Below are 19,995 nucleotides of genomic sequence, written 5' to 3'. Positions count from 1 at the left end.
ATTAGAGTAGAGTCAAATCCACAGGTTGGACACCAATGAAGGCATTATTAAAAGTAAAACATGTGTGTAAAGTAAAGTTGTAAATACAAAAAAGGGAATGCAGTTTTTAGTAGCAAAATAAATATAATTTGTTTCAAGCAACCTGCTTTTTGACAGCATTGACTGTAAAGGAATGGTCACCTGTTGATGTGATGTAATCTAACGGTTTCTATTTATCCATTTACAGGCGGTTTTTTTACTTTGGGGTCAATGCGATCTTGGGCCAATACAATGTTAAAGAGCCCAATAGTGGGCAAAACAAATGGGACAGTGGTTGGACCAAGACATGTGAGGCTGTTGTGGTACCCAAGATTTAAATGTCAGCTTTAAATGAAAATCCACACTCGCTTTAGAGCAGATTTCAAGATAAAAAAACTTAAAATAATAGTATATTGAGGTTTCTAAACTGTTTTTGTGAATAGTGAATTTAAATGTGGAGGCATAGAAGGGTTTTTTGCTATTGTTTTTTTTTTTTTTTTAAAGTAGATCCATTTGGCTCTCTTCTGTAGAACACTTCTGCATTCAGGTCTTATGATTCTAAAGATTCACTGTAACCTCACAACAACCTCAGGGAGCTTGAATAAATGCATCCATTTGTTTTTCAGAACAAAAGCAGATAAGCAAAATCTCCAGGAACAATAATTTCCTCTCCCATAATCTTTAAACAATGAGTGTCAAGGAGTCAAAAGTAGTTATAAAAAAACAAACGAATGAAATTAAAGAAACTAACCACTACTTTTTGTACTTTGTCTTTCCAGTGTTCTTATTTTAAATTCTGTTTTATTTTACCACATTGAAGATCATTAAACAAAGATCACACATGTGGAAACTCATTGTTTCTGAGCTTTGTCCCAAAATATCAGTGTTTCATTTCCTCCAAAGATCTGTAGGTATAATAGCAGCATGACAAATATCACAGAGAGGTGTTCAGATGTTGTGCGGTGCACTTTGAAATACTTTATTGCCTCACTAAGCAAAGGAAACGCTACTGTTTCCAAAAGTAGACATAAACACAGATCGCAAGAAATGATAGCCTTTATTTGTTTCTATAATAATATATTCTATGTATACATTTTTAAATTCTTTACTCCGATTAGTCACATGACTTTTTATGAATTATTTTTTGCATTGTTGACTGCAAAATTTACTAATTTAAACCTAAAGTTTAATTTCAATCGCAGTTAAAAAAAGAAAGGATCTTTTTTTTGTTTTGTTTCAACATCTAAACTGCAGTCAGAACCTGTCAGTCATTGTCTGAGCAGTAAGATGTTAACAGATATTATATTTATTTATTTAATACAGAACAATGCTGGGTCAGGGAATAGCATCAACGGGTTCAGTGATGTGCATCCCTGTTTGAGATAACGGTATAGTAGATTAGACAAAAACTAATAAATAAAACAACATTTACTGCTTTACATTTACAACTTTTTAGTTTGTCCAAGTTTTACTAAGATTAAATGATAAAAGACATCTTTTACGCATTAAAAATCAAAATGACGCATTTACTACTAGACTGGAATCCATATTTTAGATACTATAACAACAGCAGTAAGAATGAAAAAAGTATCTGATGATGGCAAATACTTTAACTTTTCTTTTCAAGTTTCATATACCTCCTTTATTATACCAATTTAGCCTAGCAAATCTCAGTCATTAAAACTTGATGCTGTTGTTATTTAAAGCTGAATGTTTGGACTGATAAACTGTTTAATTGCATCTAAATCAAGTTTTTAAATGCACAGTACTGGAGTCTAATTGACTTCCTGATCTTGTTATTTAAAACTCTGTATATTACAAAACATATATATATTCATGAGTTTGTGTTAGCGCTAACAGTGGATTTCAGGGGGGGGGGGGGGGTCAGATAAAAACAGTCCTGTTAAAAAAAAAAGAAAATGATAAAGCCTCTGCTGCCACAGATTAAAGAGGGGTTTTTAGGGTCAATACACAAACATGAAATGAATGATTTGTGTAATTTATTAATGTATCAACACATTCATAGCAAGTAAACATGCCCAGCCCTAATATATACCTCCCCACAGTGATGTCCGGGAGGCATCCATAGGAAATGCCGGAGCCACTTCAACTGGCTTCTGTTAATGTGGAGGAGCAGCACCTCCACTCTGATCTCCCATGTTGACCTAGCTCCTCCACCTATCTTTAAGGGAGCGTCCAGCCACCTTGTAGAGAAAATCATTTCAGCCACTCGTATCCGGGGCTGTATCCTTTTGGTCATGACCTAAAGCTCATGACTGTAGGTGAGAGTAGAAGCATAGATTGACCAGTAAATCGAGAGCTTTGCCTTTGGGCTCAGCTCCTTCTTCTTTATAATGGATCGATACAGCGACTGCTGCAGCCGCTGCACCTATCCGCCTGTCAACCTCACGCTTCATGCATCCTTCACTTATGAACAAAACCTTTAGATACTCAAACTCCTTCACTTGAAGCGGGAGCCCTCTCCCCACCCAGAGAGAGCAAACTATCATTATCTAGGCAAGAATCGTGGCCTTGGACTTCCAGGTGCTTCCCACTTTTTTACAAATAAATGTCCTGTTAATTCTGTGACGATAATACTTTTCCCCATCTTTGTCCGTAAAGGTATACTATATTTACATGGTAATTGTGATTGTAACCTCTCTGCGATGAGCAAAAACATATTTACCTTTACAAGTGTCCAGGTGAGTTGTTTACAGGTTAAGCTCCGTTTACAACGTGCTCAGAAAGGTGCGTTCAAGTGACCATTGCCGATGAAAAGTCTACGTAAATGTGCATGTTTCAAGCTTCCACATTCAAAATTCACGTGCTCGTGTCGCTACACAATTTTTTTAAAGTCCATTTTTGGGCTCTACACGCAAAACCAATGATGAAACAAGGACTCAGATTTAGCAGTGACGATTTGGTGGCATCCTTTTTTAATTTACGGAAGTGCCAACCATTAGAAAATTCATCCTGGAGGAGAAATTAACAATTGGAGTTTGTGTCTGGCTGGAATTTTATGACACTGAGTCTTTCATATTTCGGAATAGAACTGTGAAAGAAAAAGCCTAGAGCACAGTTAGCTTCAACATTTTGCAACAAGCCTCTTCCAACTGTGAGTAAATGCCCTAATATCAGGATATCGAGAGTCCAGTGTGAACACCATATGCACGTTCACATGCCCGATGTGTCATCTGAGAATAAAATGAGGAAATTTGCCTGGATGTTCTAAGCACTCCACTTCTAAACAAAGAGCCATTTGCACAGATAAAAAAGAGAAAAACCTCACAGTCAATGGTAATGCTGGAAACAGCACTTTAAATTGACAAGTGTCCTAAAGAGGACTTACAAGGAAATAAACTGAGCAAATTCAGTCAAAACGGAGTGAAAGGCATTCGAATATTTTGAGCACTTGCTCTCTCGCACAGATTTTATGTTTCCCAGAAAATGTCCCCTTGGTGACATTAGACAAACAATGAGAGAGGAGGCACATCAATGTGAGTGTTGTAAACAAGAGTTTCCATATTGTGTTTGTGTTTCTTTGGTACTCTGGCTCTTTATCAACATGGAATCAGCGAAGTGTTACGACATCGTTTAAGCTCTCACACAGCATCAATAGTGACTCTATTGATTTTTTTTTAAACAGTTAATGGAAGCCTTTAGGGCAGGAAAGCTAATTAAAATCATATGCAGGTCAAGCTCATTTAAAGACTCCCCATTAGTTTGTGTTGAGCTCAACCACGCTCGACTGAAAAATCCATCCATGGGGTATCATAATTGACTGCTGGTTCTAATGGCTTTCCAGTTCTCCTTCATCCCAAGGATACATAGGGAGTTCCTCTGGCAGATTTCATGCAGCAGGTTTAATAGCCCACATACAGAATCATTAAAGGCAATTGATGTGTGTCCTCAAGGTGTCTTGTCAGTGCCTGAAAAAAGTGTTGTCTTTCCAAAGGCAGGAGGCCTTTGGAAATAAATAGCGAGTCTCCACCTGCACTTGCTGTGTGAGTTTGTTCGGTCTCCTTCTATAAATTATGCAAACTACCCAACCTCTATAGGATTTATACCGGTACATAATGAGCTTGAAAAAAATTCCCAAAAGGGAAAATTAATGTCAGCAGAATTACATTTATCTGACAGCATGATCAGCTACAAAAGTCCAATTAAGACTGTTAGCATCTCAATGGAGACTTAAGATGCAAAACAATATTGATGCTGATTTTGTTTCCAAAACTTTGATTGTGACGAGTAGCCAGAGCTGCTATATTTTACCTGAATTTTCTTCCGAATGGAAAACAGCGTCCAAAAACCATGTTGTTTTCCCTCCCTGCTCTCATGTGTACGTGCTCCCCAGTTTATCAACGCAAATCACGAGAGGCTCACTCTGCTGAGCTGATTTGAATCTGTGAGTCAGGAGGAGATTAAACTGAGGCTGTGTTTATTGTTTCTTATCAGAGCACAATATGCTAACAGCAGATGCCAATGATCTTGCTGCGTCTTAGAATAGCACTTCCCTGACACGACTCTCGCCACAAACCACATCGGCCCCGCTGTGGCAGTCGTGCCCAGCTGGTATAAGCAGAGGAGGACACGCAGCACGCCACAGCACCAACATGGGGCTTTGTTAGACAAATTCTGATCCCGCTGGGAAGACTTTCCCCTGGATATTGTGGAGGAAGAGGTAGATAGGAGTGAAGTGTGGGAGTTGATGAGTGCTGCAGATGTTTTAGTTTTTTTTTTTTTAATTTCTCCTAAACAGGTTTATTTTGCTCTTCAGCCACTGCATATCTATTTTTTGAACATTGCAATGTGCTCATATGTATGCATGTGGGCATAGCCATAACCCCCACACACATCTTGCCCTTTGAGCTTGATGACTATGCTAATAGTGTAAGCAGTTTCAAGTCACGCGTGACATTATACTGTTCAGGTTTCACCAGCATTTCAGACTACCTACCCAATTCTAAATGCCTTGCAAGTTGATGGTTATTAAGGAGAAGTCAAGCAAAGCAATGCATTTAATTTGAAAGTGACTGTTGCTTAATACAAGATGCTGGACTGTGCATCTCACCGGTACTTTGCTTTTCCTTGGTCATCAAGTTTTGAACTCTGCTAATGTTCTGAGTTGGCTGTTAGATTGCATTTTTTATTCTGTGGCAGATTTAATAATTGAATGTTAGTCATACTGGTCATAGCCATGTTTGGGAGTCACATCTTTACAAAAATAAAATATATCTGTATTATTTGCGGTAATAAAGTATAATGTTATAGGTCTAAAGTTCTCTGTTTTGTCCTCCTTTTTCATGTAGAAAGCCTATATTTTTATTTTTATGGACTAAAGCTGAGAGTTGCTTCACCTAGCTAAAAAAAAAACAATAATATTATTATGGTAGTCATTATAGTATTACATCATGCATCCTTCTTTTAAAAAAGAAATACTTCATGGTACATTTGTCATTTCAGAATTTATGTTCTACTTCTTCATAGGTTTTAAAGAAAGTAACTTCAAAGTACTACAGGTCTCATGTCTTGCATCATAATTTTTAAGAGTAATATTGGAACTTACTTTAACTCTTCTACAGTTGTTTTTTCTTTTTAACTTGTCCTGTCCAACAGCTGATGAGACAGATAAGAAGGCCTCTTGTGTTGGCCATATTTTACTGACACAACAGGGGGTTCTTGATCTTCAAGGTGTGTATTTGTATAAACCCCTTTTGTGATTTAAGCTTGTTTGTATTGATTACATTTGTATCCTTTTTTTGTTGGACCGGACAGAAAAGAAGAAGAGGAAAGAAGGGAGGGATGTTAGAGACAGGGGGTAAGGGCACCGAAGAAAGGGGGAGATAAAGAAATCTGGAGGATGACAGCAGTGGTGGTGGTGGGGGGGGGGGGTGTTAAGCAACAAGATGCTGGAGGATTATCATCATTACTGTCTGGTGTATATGTTAGTCACAAGGGGCGGTGCCTGTCCACACACATGCTCAAATGTTACAATCATACCCGTTGGCTCCAAAAAGCTTCACATTCAATCATGCCAACATGTACTGAACACAACCACAGTTTACACACACACATGCATACAAACCAACACAAGTAAAGCATGTGCATGTGTATGTGTATTTATGACAATAGTATGTGTGACAAAATTTCATTCTGTCACAGGTACTATTTGTGCAAGGTGAGCTAATACCTCTGGTCAGGTGTGTGTTTATGTTCTGTTGAGGTGAATGATGGCATGAAAAAAAGAGGGAGAGTGCCCAGCTCTTTTACAGTTTATAAAATCAACGTTAATCAGCTGATTTTGACGCAGAGAAAATGTTTTTTCACATTGGACTTGCACCGATACCAGCGCAAGGCTGCTCTTCTCTGTTGCAAATGCAAGTGTTTGCAGGGCAATCACACTTAACCCTTTAACACCAGAGAGTTGGCTGCAATGTTTACATTCTTTCGACTCTTCAACTGTTTATTCAATTAATGTCATTCCAGTGGATTCTAAACTAGAGAAAAGCAGCTTTGTGTTGATATGCAACACTACAGTAGTGAAGTGCTTATTCAATCAACGCAAATCAACTGAATCTGTCGCAGAGAAAAGCGGCTCCGCGCCAATTTGCAACACTTTACGTTTGTAAATGCAAAACCGCTTTTCTTCATGTTTAGAATCAGCTGATTCACGTTAATTCTGATTCAGGATTCAGCAACATTTCCAGTGTTAAAGGGTTAAAGGAAATTTTGATGTTAAGCCTCTCAAAACAGAGCCTTGTGTTCAGGAGTATTTCTGTTTTACATTAAGCGCCATCTAATGTCAGGGAATGAAATTGCATGTTCGCTCGGCTCATCGTCAGCGAAAATCGCCTGGGTGTGAACACAAAAAACGTGGCAAAAAACGCTGGCGAAAAACGCCTGGCGAATATTCGTCCCGGTGTGTACAGGTCTTTATCAACTGTTTTACTGAAAATCCTGCAGGGTTTGGCACAGCTTTTTTAGACTTTTGAAACAAGCGCTGCGTCTGCTTGCTTGCTGCTGCTTAGTCTGGCCTCAACACCCAAGCCTTCATCATTACACTGTCATTTCTAATGAACCCCCAAACCCTCAGAATACACCCCAATGCCAGACGTTTTTTCTTTTTTTCTTTTACCCTGAAGCTTCATGCCTCACTAACTCAGATTGAGAAAAAGAGCAGAGCAGCTTTCTCAGGCATACTCTTCTTGCAGAATAAGTGAAATCGAGTATGTTATAATTTCACCTTAAACCCACAGGAGAAAAGAAGGCCTGTATTTTGAACCCTTGTAATGAGTTAGTACTATTATAGCAGATGAAATAATATATAGAAATGACTCTCAGGGCAGTGTTATCTGCTGACCTCTCTTGGGGACTCAATGCAATTATTTACACAGGAAAAATTCATAGAGCAAAGCTAATGCAATTCAGTCAAATAAAGGGAGATGTTTTGGACTTACTTTCAAAACGAACCACATGATATCATGAGAGGGTGAAATAGCTTCAAGAAAGCTTTTTCCACTGACTTTAAAAGCTCCTTTTAAATGAGAATGGTTGAGCAGAACCTTGCTGTATGATAACTAACACTTTCACACCACAATAACTACAGGATAGAACCAAGAAAAGTCCTAATTCTGCATTCAAAGCACATTTTCATTGCTCACTGGAGTCGTCTGGTTCTCCACAACTGAAGTTAGCAACCACAATGGTGGCTTTGTGAGGCTGTGGGTAAAGATAGTTAAATAGTAGCCTCAAGATCAATGTAAGCATGCAGCTGTTTAGCGGTAATGGAGTACAGGGCCATTGTTGTAGCAGTGTTTGTTAGCCACCGTGCATACATGTACCATAATTTAATACCCTAGTGTTTAATGAATCCCAGCAGACTGCATTTACTTCTTTCTACTTCAGTTCTGATTATTCGCAAGGCATTCATTACTTTGTACTGCAAACACAGTTGAGGATGAGTATGACAAAGCTTCATGCATGTTAAGACCTGTATCATCTCAACTAATCATCACTGTGTGCATGACAATTCCCAGAGACTCAATCATATTTAACGAGACATTCATCACTTTTATCAGTTTCAAAATTTTAACCATAATATACTGAACGTATATTTGATTATTTATGTGTTTATTTTTTTAACTTCAATATGTTTCTTTTACCCTCTTATTGTCAAAATGGCTTTTATTCTCTTAATTTTTAAATCTTAATTTTTAAATCTAATATATATAATTCTACAGTGATTTTTTTACTCAATCACTGTATGCACATAACCTACATGTTTATATTTAATATCATTTTACATGTGGAAAGTGACAATGAAGATCTATCTATCTATCTAGTTTGATCGTTAGACTAAAGATTAAATCAGAACATTCAATAATTGTCTCCCCATTTTTGTGTCTTTGATGCAGGTCCGTCTCTGATTGGTAATCTCAAGAAAGACTGGGCTTCTCCAAACAGCATTGCTCTCTCCTGGCAGCAGCCCGAGGAAACAACACTTCCTGTTCTAGAGTATGAGGTCAAATACTACGAGAAGGTAGAGTCTTGTACTAACTGTTGGTAAATATAAGTTAATTTAGCCTTGATTCCGTTTCCAAATAAAGGATAACCTAACGTGTTTCCTAAAGGTTCAGCAAATTAAAAAAAATAAAATAAAATAAAGGTTGAGTTACAGAAAAAGAAAATCCGTCCAGAAAAGGTCTATGTCTGGGAGCTGCAGAGTGTGCTCAAACAATTCCACCTTGCTCATTTTGTCCACAGAAGTTATTTTTTAAAGTTTTGTGGTTTCTGGGCATATAACTCTGCAAACCCAAGTGCAAGCCTAAACTGGGCTAGCAAGCTGTTTACAACGGCATAATACTCGATTCTTCAGAACAAAACAAAAAACATGTGTGACCTGAATTTTATTATCAACAGTTTAAGAATGGAAAGAACTAACAGAATATGCATTTATGATAACCGGTTGTTTCAGATTTTTTTTATTAATATGAACTCCAAACAGTTTTTCTTTAGGTTTTTCAGGCTTTTTTGAATTGATGGTCATAATTATATACATTATATTTTTTATGGATTAATATACCAGCTGTTTTTTTTTGGCACTGAATGTAAACATCTGAATGCCACTAATCAGGAAATTCTAAAGTTTATGTAAGTTTCTTTTTGTTTTTTTTACTAAGGTAAAGTTAACTCAAGTAAATTAAATCAGCAGAACCCCCTCTTATTTTTTTTTTATCTCATGACATGTAACCACGACTATGTTTCCATGATCATGTTTGCTTTTCAGTTAAATAAACAGTACATAAAAGTAATTGATTGTTTTTTAAAAATAACATAATGCATCAAAAAATGTTGAACATCTTAAAGCTTAATCTTAACTTTTATAAAGCTTTGTTGAGCCTCAGTCTGATGTCCATCACAGGAGCACGAGCAGTTGAGTTTCTCGTCAACACGCACCAAGGTGCCCAGTGTGATCGTTTCTGGGTTACTTCCAGCCACCTGGTATGTCTTCAGCGTGCGCACCCGGACATCAGGTGGATTCAGCTCGTACTCCTCCAAATATGAATACCAAACTACAGGAGACTGTAAGTAGCCCAAACCTTCTACCACCAGTTATTTGAGAAAAGTTTTAATGACCATTATTGGTTTTACTACTTTAATGTATTTTTACTATGGCAAAAAATTGAATCTAGTTTTTGCAAACATGTACGTCTTCATTTTTGAATAAGAAATATATGATTTATACGTTTTTTTATCTGTACAAACAGCTATAAGGTTAAAGTTAACTTTAGGTTCAGTATAAGTTATAATTACATATTCATTTAGATTTGTTTTATCTTTCTGTTTCATAAAGACACACCTAAAAATTTTTTATTTTATTATTTCTGTTAAATTTTTGTTATCACCAAGTCATACATGATTTTTCTTTTTATTTCATTTTGTATTAATTAGTGAACCAAACTATATATCAGTCACAGAATTTGAGGGTTTTTTTTAAAAGAAAACAAAATTCTATTGAATCTTTTTTAAATAAAAAGTTATTGTTTAAAGTTGAAAGACACTAAATGTGCTTTTTTTTTCTTAGTGTGAACTTTTTGCAGAGTTTAAAGTGTAGCTACAACATTTTTCCATCTTTACAGCTAGATTTACATTTCTCGATAGATTTTTGCCCTCGAGATGAAGCTGCAAACGATAATTATGTGTATTTCTTAAAACGATCAGGAAGAAATTTCCTTAATCTTTGATTTCATATTTTCTATACATGTTTACTAGTGAGTTGTACCTTTACAACATAGGCACAACACACAAAGGTGCAGCTGCCCTTTTATGTTGAGGTAGGTATTGTTGAGAGGTGATTTGGCTTCACAGAAACCCCCTCCTTTCCAAAACTGCAGAGCTTTTGCTCTATCTGCAGATTAGAGGCTGCCCGGCCAAGCTTTTGTTCTGCCTGGCCTTTTATCTGTGTGAGAGAAGGTGGATTTGGCTCCTGTCGCTCTCTTCAGTCTGTCTGTCTGCCTGTCAGTCAATGTCAGCGCACTTGTTTTGTTTGGCGTTTTCCAGCCACCTGTGCATCTGTCACTAAAGTGTCTTATTTTCATTTCAGTCTCGCACCTCCCTCCTTTTATTTTGATACTCGAACACCTCATTTCAGCTGGATCAATTGAACACATCTGTTTAGTAAGTGATGTGAAGAGAGTGTGAAACTGAAAATCGTCATCTGACCACTGTCAGTTTCGCTGAATCCCCCCACACCACCCCTCTGAATGATGTGTAATCATTTTTTTATCAAGCACAATGACACACGTCGACATCTCCCCCTAACCGTCTACTCCTAACACACATCCACACGAGCCCTCGCCATTTGGCTCGCCACCATGCACTCTGATCTCCAATTCATATTCATTAAGCATGAAATATTATAGAATACGTTTGGTAATAGTAATCATCTTTCAATTATCTGGGATTCGTTAGCCCTGTGACAAAACACAGAAAAGAGAAAATCATGAATATCAAATAAGCCCAATTTAACCAAATGATCACGGACTAAATCACAATTTCATGAATGAATAAAATTAATTAAACAGCAGCCGGAAAATGAATCATTCCAGCACAAAACTTGACAGGAGTTTTCTGCTCTACAAAGAGCTGTTCAGGTATCTCTCTATAGGGTTTCCTCAGAAATACTCAGCCGGTATATGTATATTGCATTGATGGGAAAGAATATTAAAGATGATGTTTAATAAAAATGTTCTTTTTCCAATCAGATTATTCTGAAAGCCATCGTCTATGCTTCTCATCGCATCTCTTTGTTTCTTTCATTCTTCCCTGCCACATGAACATCTCATATGTTCCCCCTTTTCACATTTTTTTCCATATATTCTGTGCTCAACACAATCATTTTTCTTTGTCACCCAGGCTTTCAGCCTACCGTCAACTATTCTCTGCTTCTTACAGCTTCAGACATCGCCTCTGATCAAGGCCAGGTGTTAGTCATTGTCACGGCAGCAGTTGGTGGCTTCACCCTTGTCATCATCCTCACCCTCTTCCTCCTCATTACTGGACGGTAAGAGAAACTTGCTTCTACAAATTTGTAAAACAAATTTCTGTTAACAAAAAAGATCCCAAATGACTGTGGTTCATAATTCTGCAAAATTGCAAGCGGCTTAGAATTTATCAAATAGGTCGGAACCTTTTTGTTCAGCGGTTGCCATGGTAAATCCTCACATCTGACCTCCAGTGTGTGTGGCCTGAACTCATCAGAGTTGATGGCCCTAACCCCAATCAGCATTTATGAAACTGGTCACAAGTAGATTTGTAACTTGGGTTAATTTTACTTTATTACTTTTCTAATTAGACTTTTATTGAAATTGCAGTCTGAACCAAAATGAAAGTGGTGTTGTATGGCCCAGAGGCGGTAACCGCCCTCGACCCTCCCTTGTAAGCTGGCCTCCCTGACCGAGCGGCTGCTACATCCCCATCACTCTCCCTCTCTTCCCCAGCCTCTCTGGTCATAGCTGCACATTACAAATAGATGTAAAACCAACATGAAAAAGTTTTTTATGTTGGTTTAATCTCCATAGCAACCATTTTAATTTTTGGTCGCCTGGGGGTGACGAACATGTCTATGTAAATTTTAGAAGAATCTTCAAAAGTAAACTTTTGCTCTTTAACTTTTTGCTCAAGCACCCCCTAGGGCCCTATGTGTGCACATGCCTGCCTTTGGCCATATCATCATATTTATATAGGATATCCCTGACACATGTTTTGGTTTCATTTGTGATTTTGAAATATTTTTTGAGGACAATGAGGGAATTTGCCTCCATTCGTGTTTTGATGTTTTCTCCCATTGTGATGTCAGCATTCACAAACATTTGAGTTTGAGTAAAGGTTTGATGTAATATTTCTACATTATGTTTTGAAATAACTGCATTTGTCAATCCCCCATTTAAATTAGACTGTTAGGAGTGTGAATAATTGGCCTCATTTTCTATTTTTTTCTTTTAATGGATCCAGCTCATACAAGAAACAAGTGCTCTTTAAGGATGAAACAGGGAGACAGGCGTATCCACATATTATTATTATTCAGCGAAGGAAGGAAAGATAAATCATTTGTCAGTCTGCCGACTGAACACCACCTTCTCACAAACAAACGCACAGTCTAAATTTTGGTGTGTAAGAATGTGAAGTTTGGGTAAAGTTGGGTAGAGTTTGGTGACTCAACATTGTTTTTAACATGTTCTCAACAAAAATGCACAGATCTGCTCTAAAATTGAAGCTGCTGTAACAGGCTAAAATGCATGTGCTGTCCCACATAATAAGTATCATTCTGGTATATTTTTCACTCTCGCTGTTATAACAATATCTAATGCTCAAATTTGGAATAGAATACATAAATTCATCATGCTAGAATATGGTTACAATGTACAAAAACAAACAACAATCTAATGCTATTTTAAGATGTGGCATGTAAGTGATAGAATAATAATGCTGGTGCTTAAAAGCTGATTGATTCAGTGCAGTTAGTTGGAGATCCTGTTATACTGGTGTCTCCTTTCAATTAAATTTTTTGCAAACGAATCAAGACTGGATTACCATATTTTCCGCTCTATAGGGCGCAACAGATCTCAAGGCACACCGTCAATGACTGGTCTTTTCTTGAACTGTGTCATACAGTACAGAAGGCGGACCAAACTATGAGGTGCATTAAGCGAGATAAAAGAGTCAAAGATATATCTGTCAGTCAGTCAGACATTCATAGTAATTCTAGAATTTGTTCATAACACATAACATGTTGGCCACGTTAGAAGCGTCAGCCAATTCACAATACCTTCAACTCCTAGCTTTGTTTGCAACACGTAAAAATACATACAATTACGGCTAAAACAAAATTGACCGTGCTAATTACCGACCTCGTTAGTAACGCAAACTAACACAGTCCGTCACCGCTGCACATTAGCCACATTAGCATATTCATAATACCTGTAACTCCCAACATACTGATACCACTAAAATAAATGTTACTGTGACTACGTGAACTCTCAACCTTGTTAAAAAAAAACAGTCTGACACTGCTATATGTTAGCTGCATTAGAGATTTCACAATAACACCCAAATTTAAATGGCAGGATCTCTCAAAATCTCGTCGACATCAGTAAACACAACCAGATTTAATTCATATTTAAGACACTTTGGATTATAAGAAACACATTCAATTTTTTTTTTAATAAAGACTTTTAAGTGTGCCTGGAACCCTTTCGAGCAACTGTGCAGTTACCCAGGGCCACAAGATGTGTGGAAGGCCCTGGACTCCCAAAAAATGCTTCATTTTCCCTGCAGCTGAGCAGTTATGTCTCAAGGTGTTTCCTCTGCTACCGTGAACAAACATCACTTTACTCAGTGAGTGTGATCTTTTCATACAATGCAGCAACTGCAGTTGTAATACAGTTGGGTAGCAGAGCCATTTACCATGGTGTTAAAAATAAACACAATGTATTTTCTGGAAAAAAGTAAACTATTCAACGCAGCAGTTCATAGTGAAAACTCAGGATTTTGGGAATTTTTTTTGTTAGTTTGAGTGATAGGCAGGAATCACTTAATGCTGTTTTTTTTGTTTTAGGTCTCATTTCTTTTTCTTTGTGTAATGTAATTTATTCACATGTGCTTTTTGTCAATTCTGGCATGTACTGTCACTATAATGTTGTGTCTCAACAATCACCTTGCAAAGATGATCCTTGTTTCATTTGATATTACTGGACTAATCTTTTCTGTGAAAGTTTGAACTTTGAGAGTTTAAACAAGAGAAAATAGAGTGAAGTGTTAATGCATGTCCAAGAAAAGTTTATCAAGTGTGTGAGAGGTTTAACAGCCTTAACCAGTTAACACCGGAGCTTTATCACCAGTGTTGACATTTCTTTTACTTGGCTACGGTTACTCTTCAACCGTTGACGTAATTCCAGCGGGAAAACCAGCCCTGCACTAATATACAACACTACACAGTAGTGATGTGCTTACACAATTGACTTCAGTCAGCTGTTTGACAAATTGTCTCCTCATCAGAATCAACTAAATCATGTTGATCACGTAAACCATCAAATGTTCCTGATTTTTTTTCAGTGTTGCCAGCCTCATGTTAAGGTGTTAAAACATCTATACATACTTGTAAAAAAATCTAGGCTGGCTTCATTGCAGATTTTCTTTATTGCTGGTTATTTTTAGAATGTAACTTATGAAGGACCATTATGCTCAATTTTAGAAAAGGTAAAAATATTAAGTACTACTCATTAAGTAATTCTCATTAAGTTATACAATTATTTCATGAGAATGGTCATTTTGACCGTTTCCTTTAGTATGTGGTGGGGGGCCTGAAGATTGTTTGCCCGTGGTACAAAGTCCTAAACAAACCCTCCCTGGTACAAACATACGTTTCCATAGATTAAGTTTACCTATTAGCAATCTGTTGGAGAAAAAAAATGTCTGATATTTTTTTCATATATGCAAAAACTTAAATGATGTAAGTATTAGACACATTTAAAAAAAAACTATAAATATCAACCATTGGATTTTCTTTGCACATTTTAAAAATACTTAGCTGCTGCAAAAATATTTTAAGTGTTACAACATTTTTAATGCATACTTGCTCAAATTATTTCTTTGTGTTAAATGTGAAGAATATTTGCATTTGCTTTTTACACATTTGTAAATGTCATAGAATTAGAGGGATGTCAGTCAATCTGTGAAGAGATCCAATGATGCAAACGAAGCGCATACACCTGCCAATGCACCTAAGTGGTTAACTAATTCTGATCTTTTTTATTTGGAGAGAATGTTAAAGGACCAAACGCTGATGAGTATGATTATTTTACATGTTTGATAAGATTTAGACATTTTCCAGATGCCTAAAACTTCATCAAAACATTGTTTTTGTGCTCAAAATCGTTATCCATGAAGAGGTGGGGTTCACCCTCAACAAGCACCCAGATTTTTGCAGAAGAAATAGTTCTTAAAAATAGATAGACAATTTTTGAGAAATTTGTAGGATTTTTTTTTTAGTTGCACATATACTGTAGGTCCTATTTTCATAAAAAAGCAATTTTAAAAATGAATCCAGGAGGACTTAAATGAATGAAAACTGGTAAATGTTGTTTGTTTACCACAAAAAAGTACAACCAAGCTAACACTGAGATCCAAAGATGACCAACAACCCAGCAAATAAGGGAGAATAAAACCAAACTTTAATGCAAATTAACTAAAGAAAAGAAAGAATAACAGGTGAGTCAAACAGTGTTTTCACTGCGGGAGCAAATGAATAGATGAGCAGACGGTTGCATCCCATCCGATTCCATTGAAACCTTAATTTTTGGGTCATGGTTTTGTTTTGGTTTGATATATGATTTGTGTATTACAAAGCAACCCAAAAAAAGTGAATTTGCATGCGTTTACATAGACTTAAATAAAGCTTAAACAAAAGTAGTTGCTGCATGATCTTTTTGTTTTTCATTGTTTAAAGTATTAACACCAGGATGTTGCAGCTGAATTTAAACAACAGTGTTTTTTCCCAAGTCGACTAAAACCCTGGATTTCCACATGTACCAGTTTCTCATTTGAGCCATGCCAGAGTTCAGATGAACTTCCACAGCTGCTGAACGAAGTGAATTTTTAAGGAACCAGACTCTGGTGAGGATCAAAAAGCTCAGTGTGAAAGTGCACTAAGAAACTCTTTGTCCCTGCATCAAAAACTGCATCACTACATACAGAAGTGAATAGAACAAGGAAAGGAAAAAATGATGAAAGGAGCTAGTGAACACATTGAGTGTCTTTTAACATTGCAAAAATTTACATTTGGTTTTGCTGTATGCCTTGTTACATTTATTTGAATTACTCTCTTGTAAAAATCACAATGCTGATCTTAAAATTGCATTTTCCTGCAGGCAACAATGAGATCAAAGAGTCTTTTGTTGCTCTGTGCATTGCCCTGTTACTTACCTACAGATGATAACTAATCAAGACATCACTTTCCACTTCAAGTATAAAGAAAAGGCTGAGAGGAAATGTGTCAATTTTTTTCAACTTTTATCAAAAAGTTGAATTTTAGGGAAGGAAAATCAAACAGATCATTGTTTAATGTGGGTTTCTACTCAAAGCAACAGCACCTCTCAAAATGTACACTCCAAGACAGGTGCAGAGAAAGGTGATATTTTTTATAGGTATGACACAAAAACGATAGGAGCAAAAAAAAAGTCTTTAGCCATTTAGCAATGCAGCGCAAGCATGACCCTTTTTATTCTGAGCCATCTTGAAGCAATAGCAGCATTTGGACCTTTTTTGAATGGGTCTGTCATTTCTGTTGGGACTCTGACATGTGTGGGAGTGACTTTTACTTTCTTTCAGTTTTAGAAAAGCTCAGAATGGAGTCTTTGCAGCCAGAAAAAGATTATAGCTTTCAGTCAAAAAAAAAAAAAGCTTTTACAGATTAAGGTTTTGCAGCACAAATGGGTATTTAGAAGTAGCTGATGCGTGACGAGTGTTTAACACGTGGCTGCTCTAAAAAGCTTCCTGAATGCACATCTATGTTTGAGTATTCTAAATGTGAAGTGTGAAAATTCTACAGGAGGAAAATGTGCAGATATTTATCCTGTGTGAAGAGTTTCACTTAATGTGTAAGGTAAATTTCCTATCTAAATAATTTTTTCCCATCTTGTCCTCTTTTTTTATCTTTATTTTTAACTATCCTTTCTTTATTTAGCCAGAGAGGCAGCACAGTGAGGTAAGCTGTGGAGGATGTGAGGGCAGAGGAGCAATGGTTTGAATTTCGCTGATGCTTTGATTAGCCCTTTGAGTGGGGTTGTTTTACCAGTCTGTGTGGGTGTGAAAAGAGCTTGTGAAAATGTGGACATGAATATGTGCTGGAACAGCACCTAACAAGCCAGAAAACAGTGGAAGAAACATTGGGGTTGGTGTGCTGTCGCTGGGTGTGAGGCCTCTTAAGAGAATGAAAGCCAATGATAGGGACACAGGGACAGGCGGATAAAGCGGATCAGAGGATAGGACTGGAAGAAGCTGATAAAGGCACATGCCACAATTTCTTTAACGAACAGCTTGACCCCATCAGCAGAGGTCAACACTTGCTTTCCAAATCCCCTTCTTGTTCTCTCTGCTAGTGTTACTTGCCATGTTATCGGCTCTGCCTATCAGTTTACAGAATCCTACAGGCTTCACTTAGACAGAGCGCAATCCGTTGACCTGTGGCCCATGGCCCCCTGACACCTCCTCTAATATGGCAACTTGGATTATGTTAAGTCCTCTAAGAGAAGCCAGCTCCTATATGTTCAGACAGACTCAAGCAGGCTTGGTGGTTTTATTTCTCCCAGTCACACTCTGCATTGAGGAGAAATTTTCTCTACACTCTTTGGTTTTAATAGAACCAAAAGTGGTGTTCTTCAATAACGTACATATGAAAAGCAGACAAAGAGATCAAGAAAATTGTTAAACAAAAAACAATTTTGTCAAACAGCAGATGAAGCTGATTGTACCTAGCTACATTCACACCACCTTCAGCAACGCATGTTACACTTCCCATGAAAAGTCTATGTAAACACAGGTATATGCACGTTTTGGGCTTCCATATTGAAAACTTTTGCCTTCACATGTAGCTGCGCAAGTTTCTATGATCATTTTTGGACTCCAGGTACAAAACATCTGACCAATGAATGCGCATTGAATGTTAAACCGGGTCAAACTTTGACCAACTAGAGACTCAGTTTGGTTGTGACGAATGGATGATATCCCATTAATTCACAGAATTGCCAATCATTTGAAAATTGATCATGAAGGAGAAATTAGTAATAGTGATTTGTTTCCTGCTGGAGTTATATGACACCAGGTATTTAAATAGAGCTGTGAAAGAAAAAGCCTGGATTCACAAGATTTGCACCACTTGGACACTTCACACCAAGCCTCTTTCAACTGGAGGTGGAGGACGTGCAATAGAACCTGTTGGCGACAGTCCAGTGTGAACACGTGTTTAATAATGCACCATTCTTGAACGCGAGTCACACGCCTAGTGTGACCATAAATAGAGGGATTCACCCAAGTCCCTTTTGGAAAGTCCAAGTCTAAAGTATTTTGTTTTAGGTTTAGGTCATGATTTAAAATTTATAGATATAATAACAAAGTGGAGACACAAAAATACACAATTGGTGTTTCTCCATTCCTACAAGTTGAATACTAGCAAAGGCATTTATAGAGACTTTTTTTGTTTGTCATGTCTTGGAGTTAAATAAGAAAACAAGTCCCAAAACTCAAGTTTTAAGTCTTTTTGATCAAGACCCACTCTGATAAAATTTGTGGTTTAGGTGTTTTTAACACGTTCTTGTCGCAATTTTTCTCATGATGGACAGACATCTAGAAAATTTAACTTAAAATAGCATTTCTGAGTACTTCTTTATTCAAGTAGTTGTGAATCAGGAGCAGATGTCAAAATACAGTTTGACGTAGTTTCCGCTCTGCAGGAACTATGTCCTTGAAAATTATAGTTGTTTTTTTAGTTTGGTTAAAAAAATCATAATTAAAACACCACTGGGAATGTTTTTAAAAGCTCTGTAAAGATGAGCGTAGTGCGTCTTTGAGTCCCTGGCTGTAATACTTTGGGGAATTTCAAGTCCAAACAGCTGAAAACATTAATTCTTTTTCCGATTCATTGTGGGTTAACTATGGTGTCTCGGACAGCTCACAACAACACTTCTGGTTAACCACAACCTATGACAATTTACTGCAACACAAAAGCTGCAACAAAAGTAAAGCTACAAACAAAGTGAGCGGTGAGCTGCTGCTATTAGACGTGACATCAACAGGAAGCGAGCAATTTTCAATGTTAAATTAGGAAATGTTTGGAACCAACTTAAAAAGTAACAACTTGAAAAATAAATTTACACTTTTTTTTATTTCATTTCTTGTTGTTTGACATTTAGCAAAGCAAACAACATAAGATAAAATAAGACAAAACGTAATATTAGAACAAATTGATACCAGCAAACATTCATGCAGTGAGTCAAACATGTAAAAAAAAATAGATTCCTCCATGGCTGCCTCCTATGAATGTCAGAATTGTTCTTTCTTGTAGTGATATTCCTTGGTGTTCATGTTGTGTTCTGAGTTGTCTCCTTGTTTCAGTCACCACAGGTAAATGTTGATGATCTTCCCCAGCTGTCACAGCTTTGACCCTTTTTTCCATTTTGTTTTTTCTTATATCTAAGCATAAACCAAAACAATTAGATAATAATTGTCTGAAGGTTTCCAGTAAATCCTTATAGTATGTCTATATATAGCCATGCAGAGCAGGGCTTTCATGTGTCATCTTTTTGCTCATTATGAGCTAGAATGCACTATGACGCATTAGTTTAGAACAGGAAAAGTTCACGGCAACTTTTTTCCTTTTTTTTAAAAGCTGTTATAAGATTTACATTTTAGATGACAGAAATT

At 37.0% G+C, this 19,995-nt stretch overlaps 1 protein-coding gene across 2 annotated transcripts in view; it reads left to right on the top strand.

Moving 5' to 3' along the window:
- LOC101161682 (ephrin type-A receptor 6) overlaps nt 1-19,995 on the top strand; it is a 203,896-nt gene that overhangs the window by 150,521 nt on the left and 33,380 nt on the right. For both annotated transcript variants that reach the window (XM_078939863.1, XM_023951152.2), the window contains 3 exons: nt 8,433-8,557; nt 9,440-9,602; nt 11,473-11,581. In XM_078939863.1, coding sequence (XP_078795989.1) covers nt 8,433-8,557; nt 9,440-9,602; nt 11,473-11,581 — 397 coding nt within the window. The remainder of the gene's footprint in view (nt 1-8,432; nt 8,558-9,439; nt 9,603-11,472; nt 11,582-19,995) is intronic.

The sequence above is a fragment of the Oryzias latipes genome, chromosome 21, assembly GCF_053564925.1.
Source record: "Oryzias latipes strain Hd-rR chromosome 21, Olatipes_Hd-rR_3.1".
In the NCBI taxonomy this organism is placed as follows: Eukaryota; Metazoa; Chordata; class Actinopteri; order Beloniformes; family Adrianichthyidae; genus Oryzias; species Oryzias latipes.
Note: the sequence above shows the minus strand (reverse complement) of the source record. Positions and strands in the feature narration are given on the sequence as shown.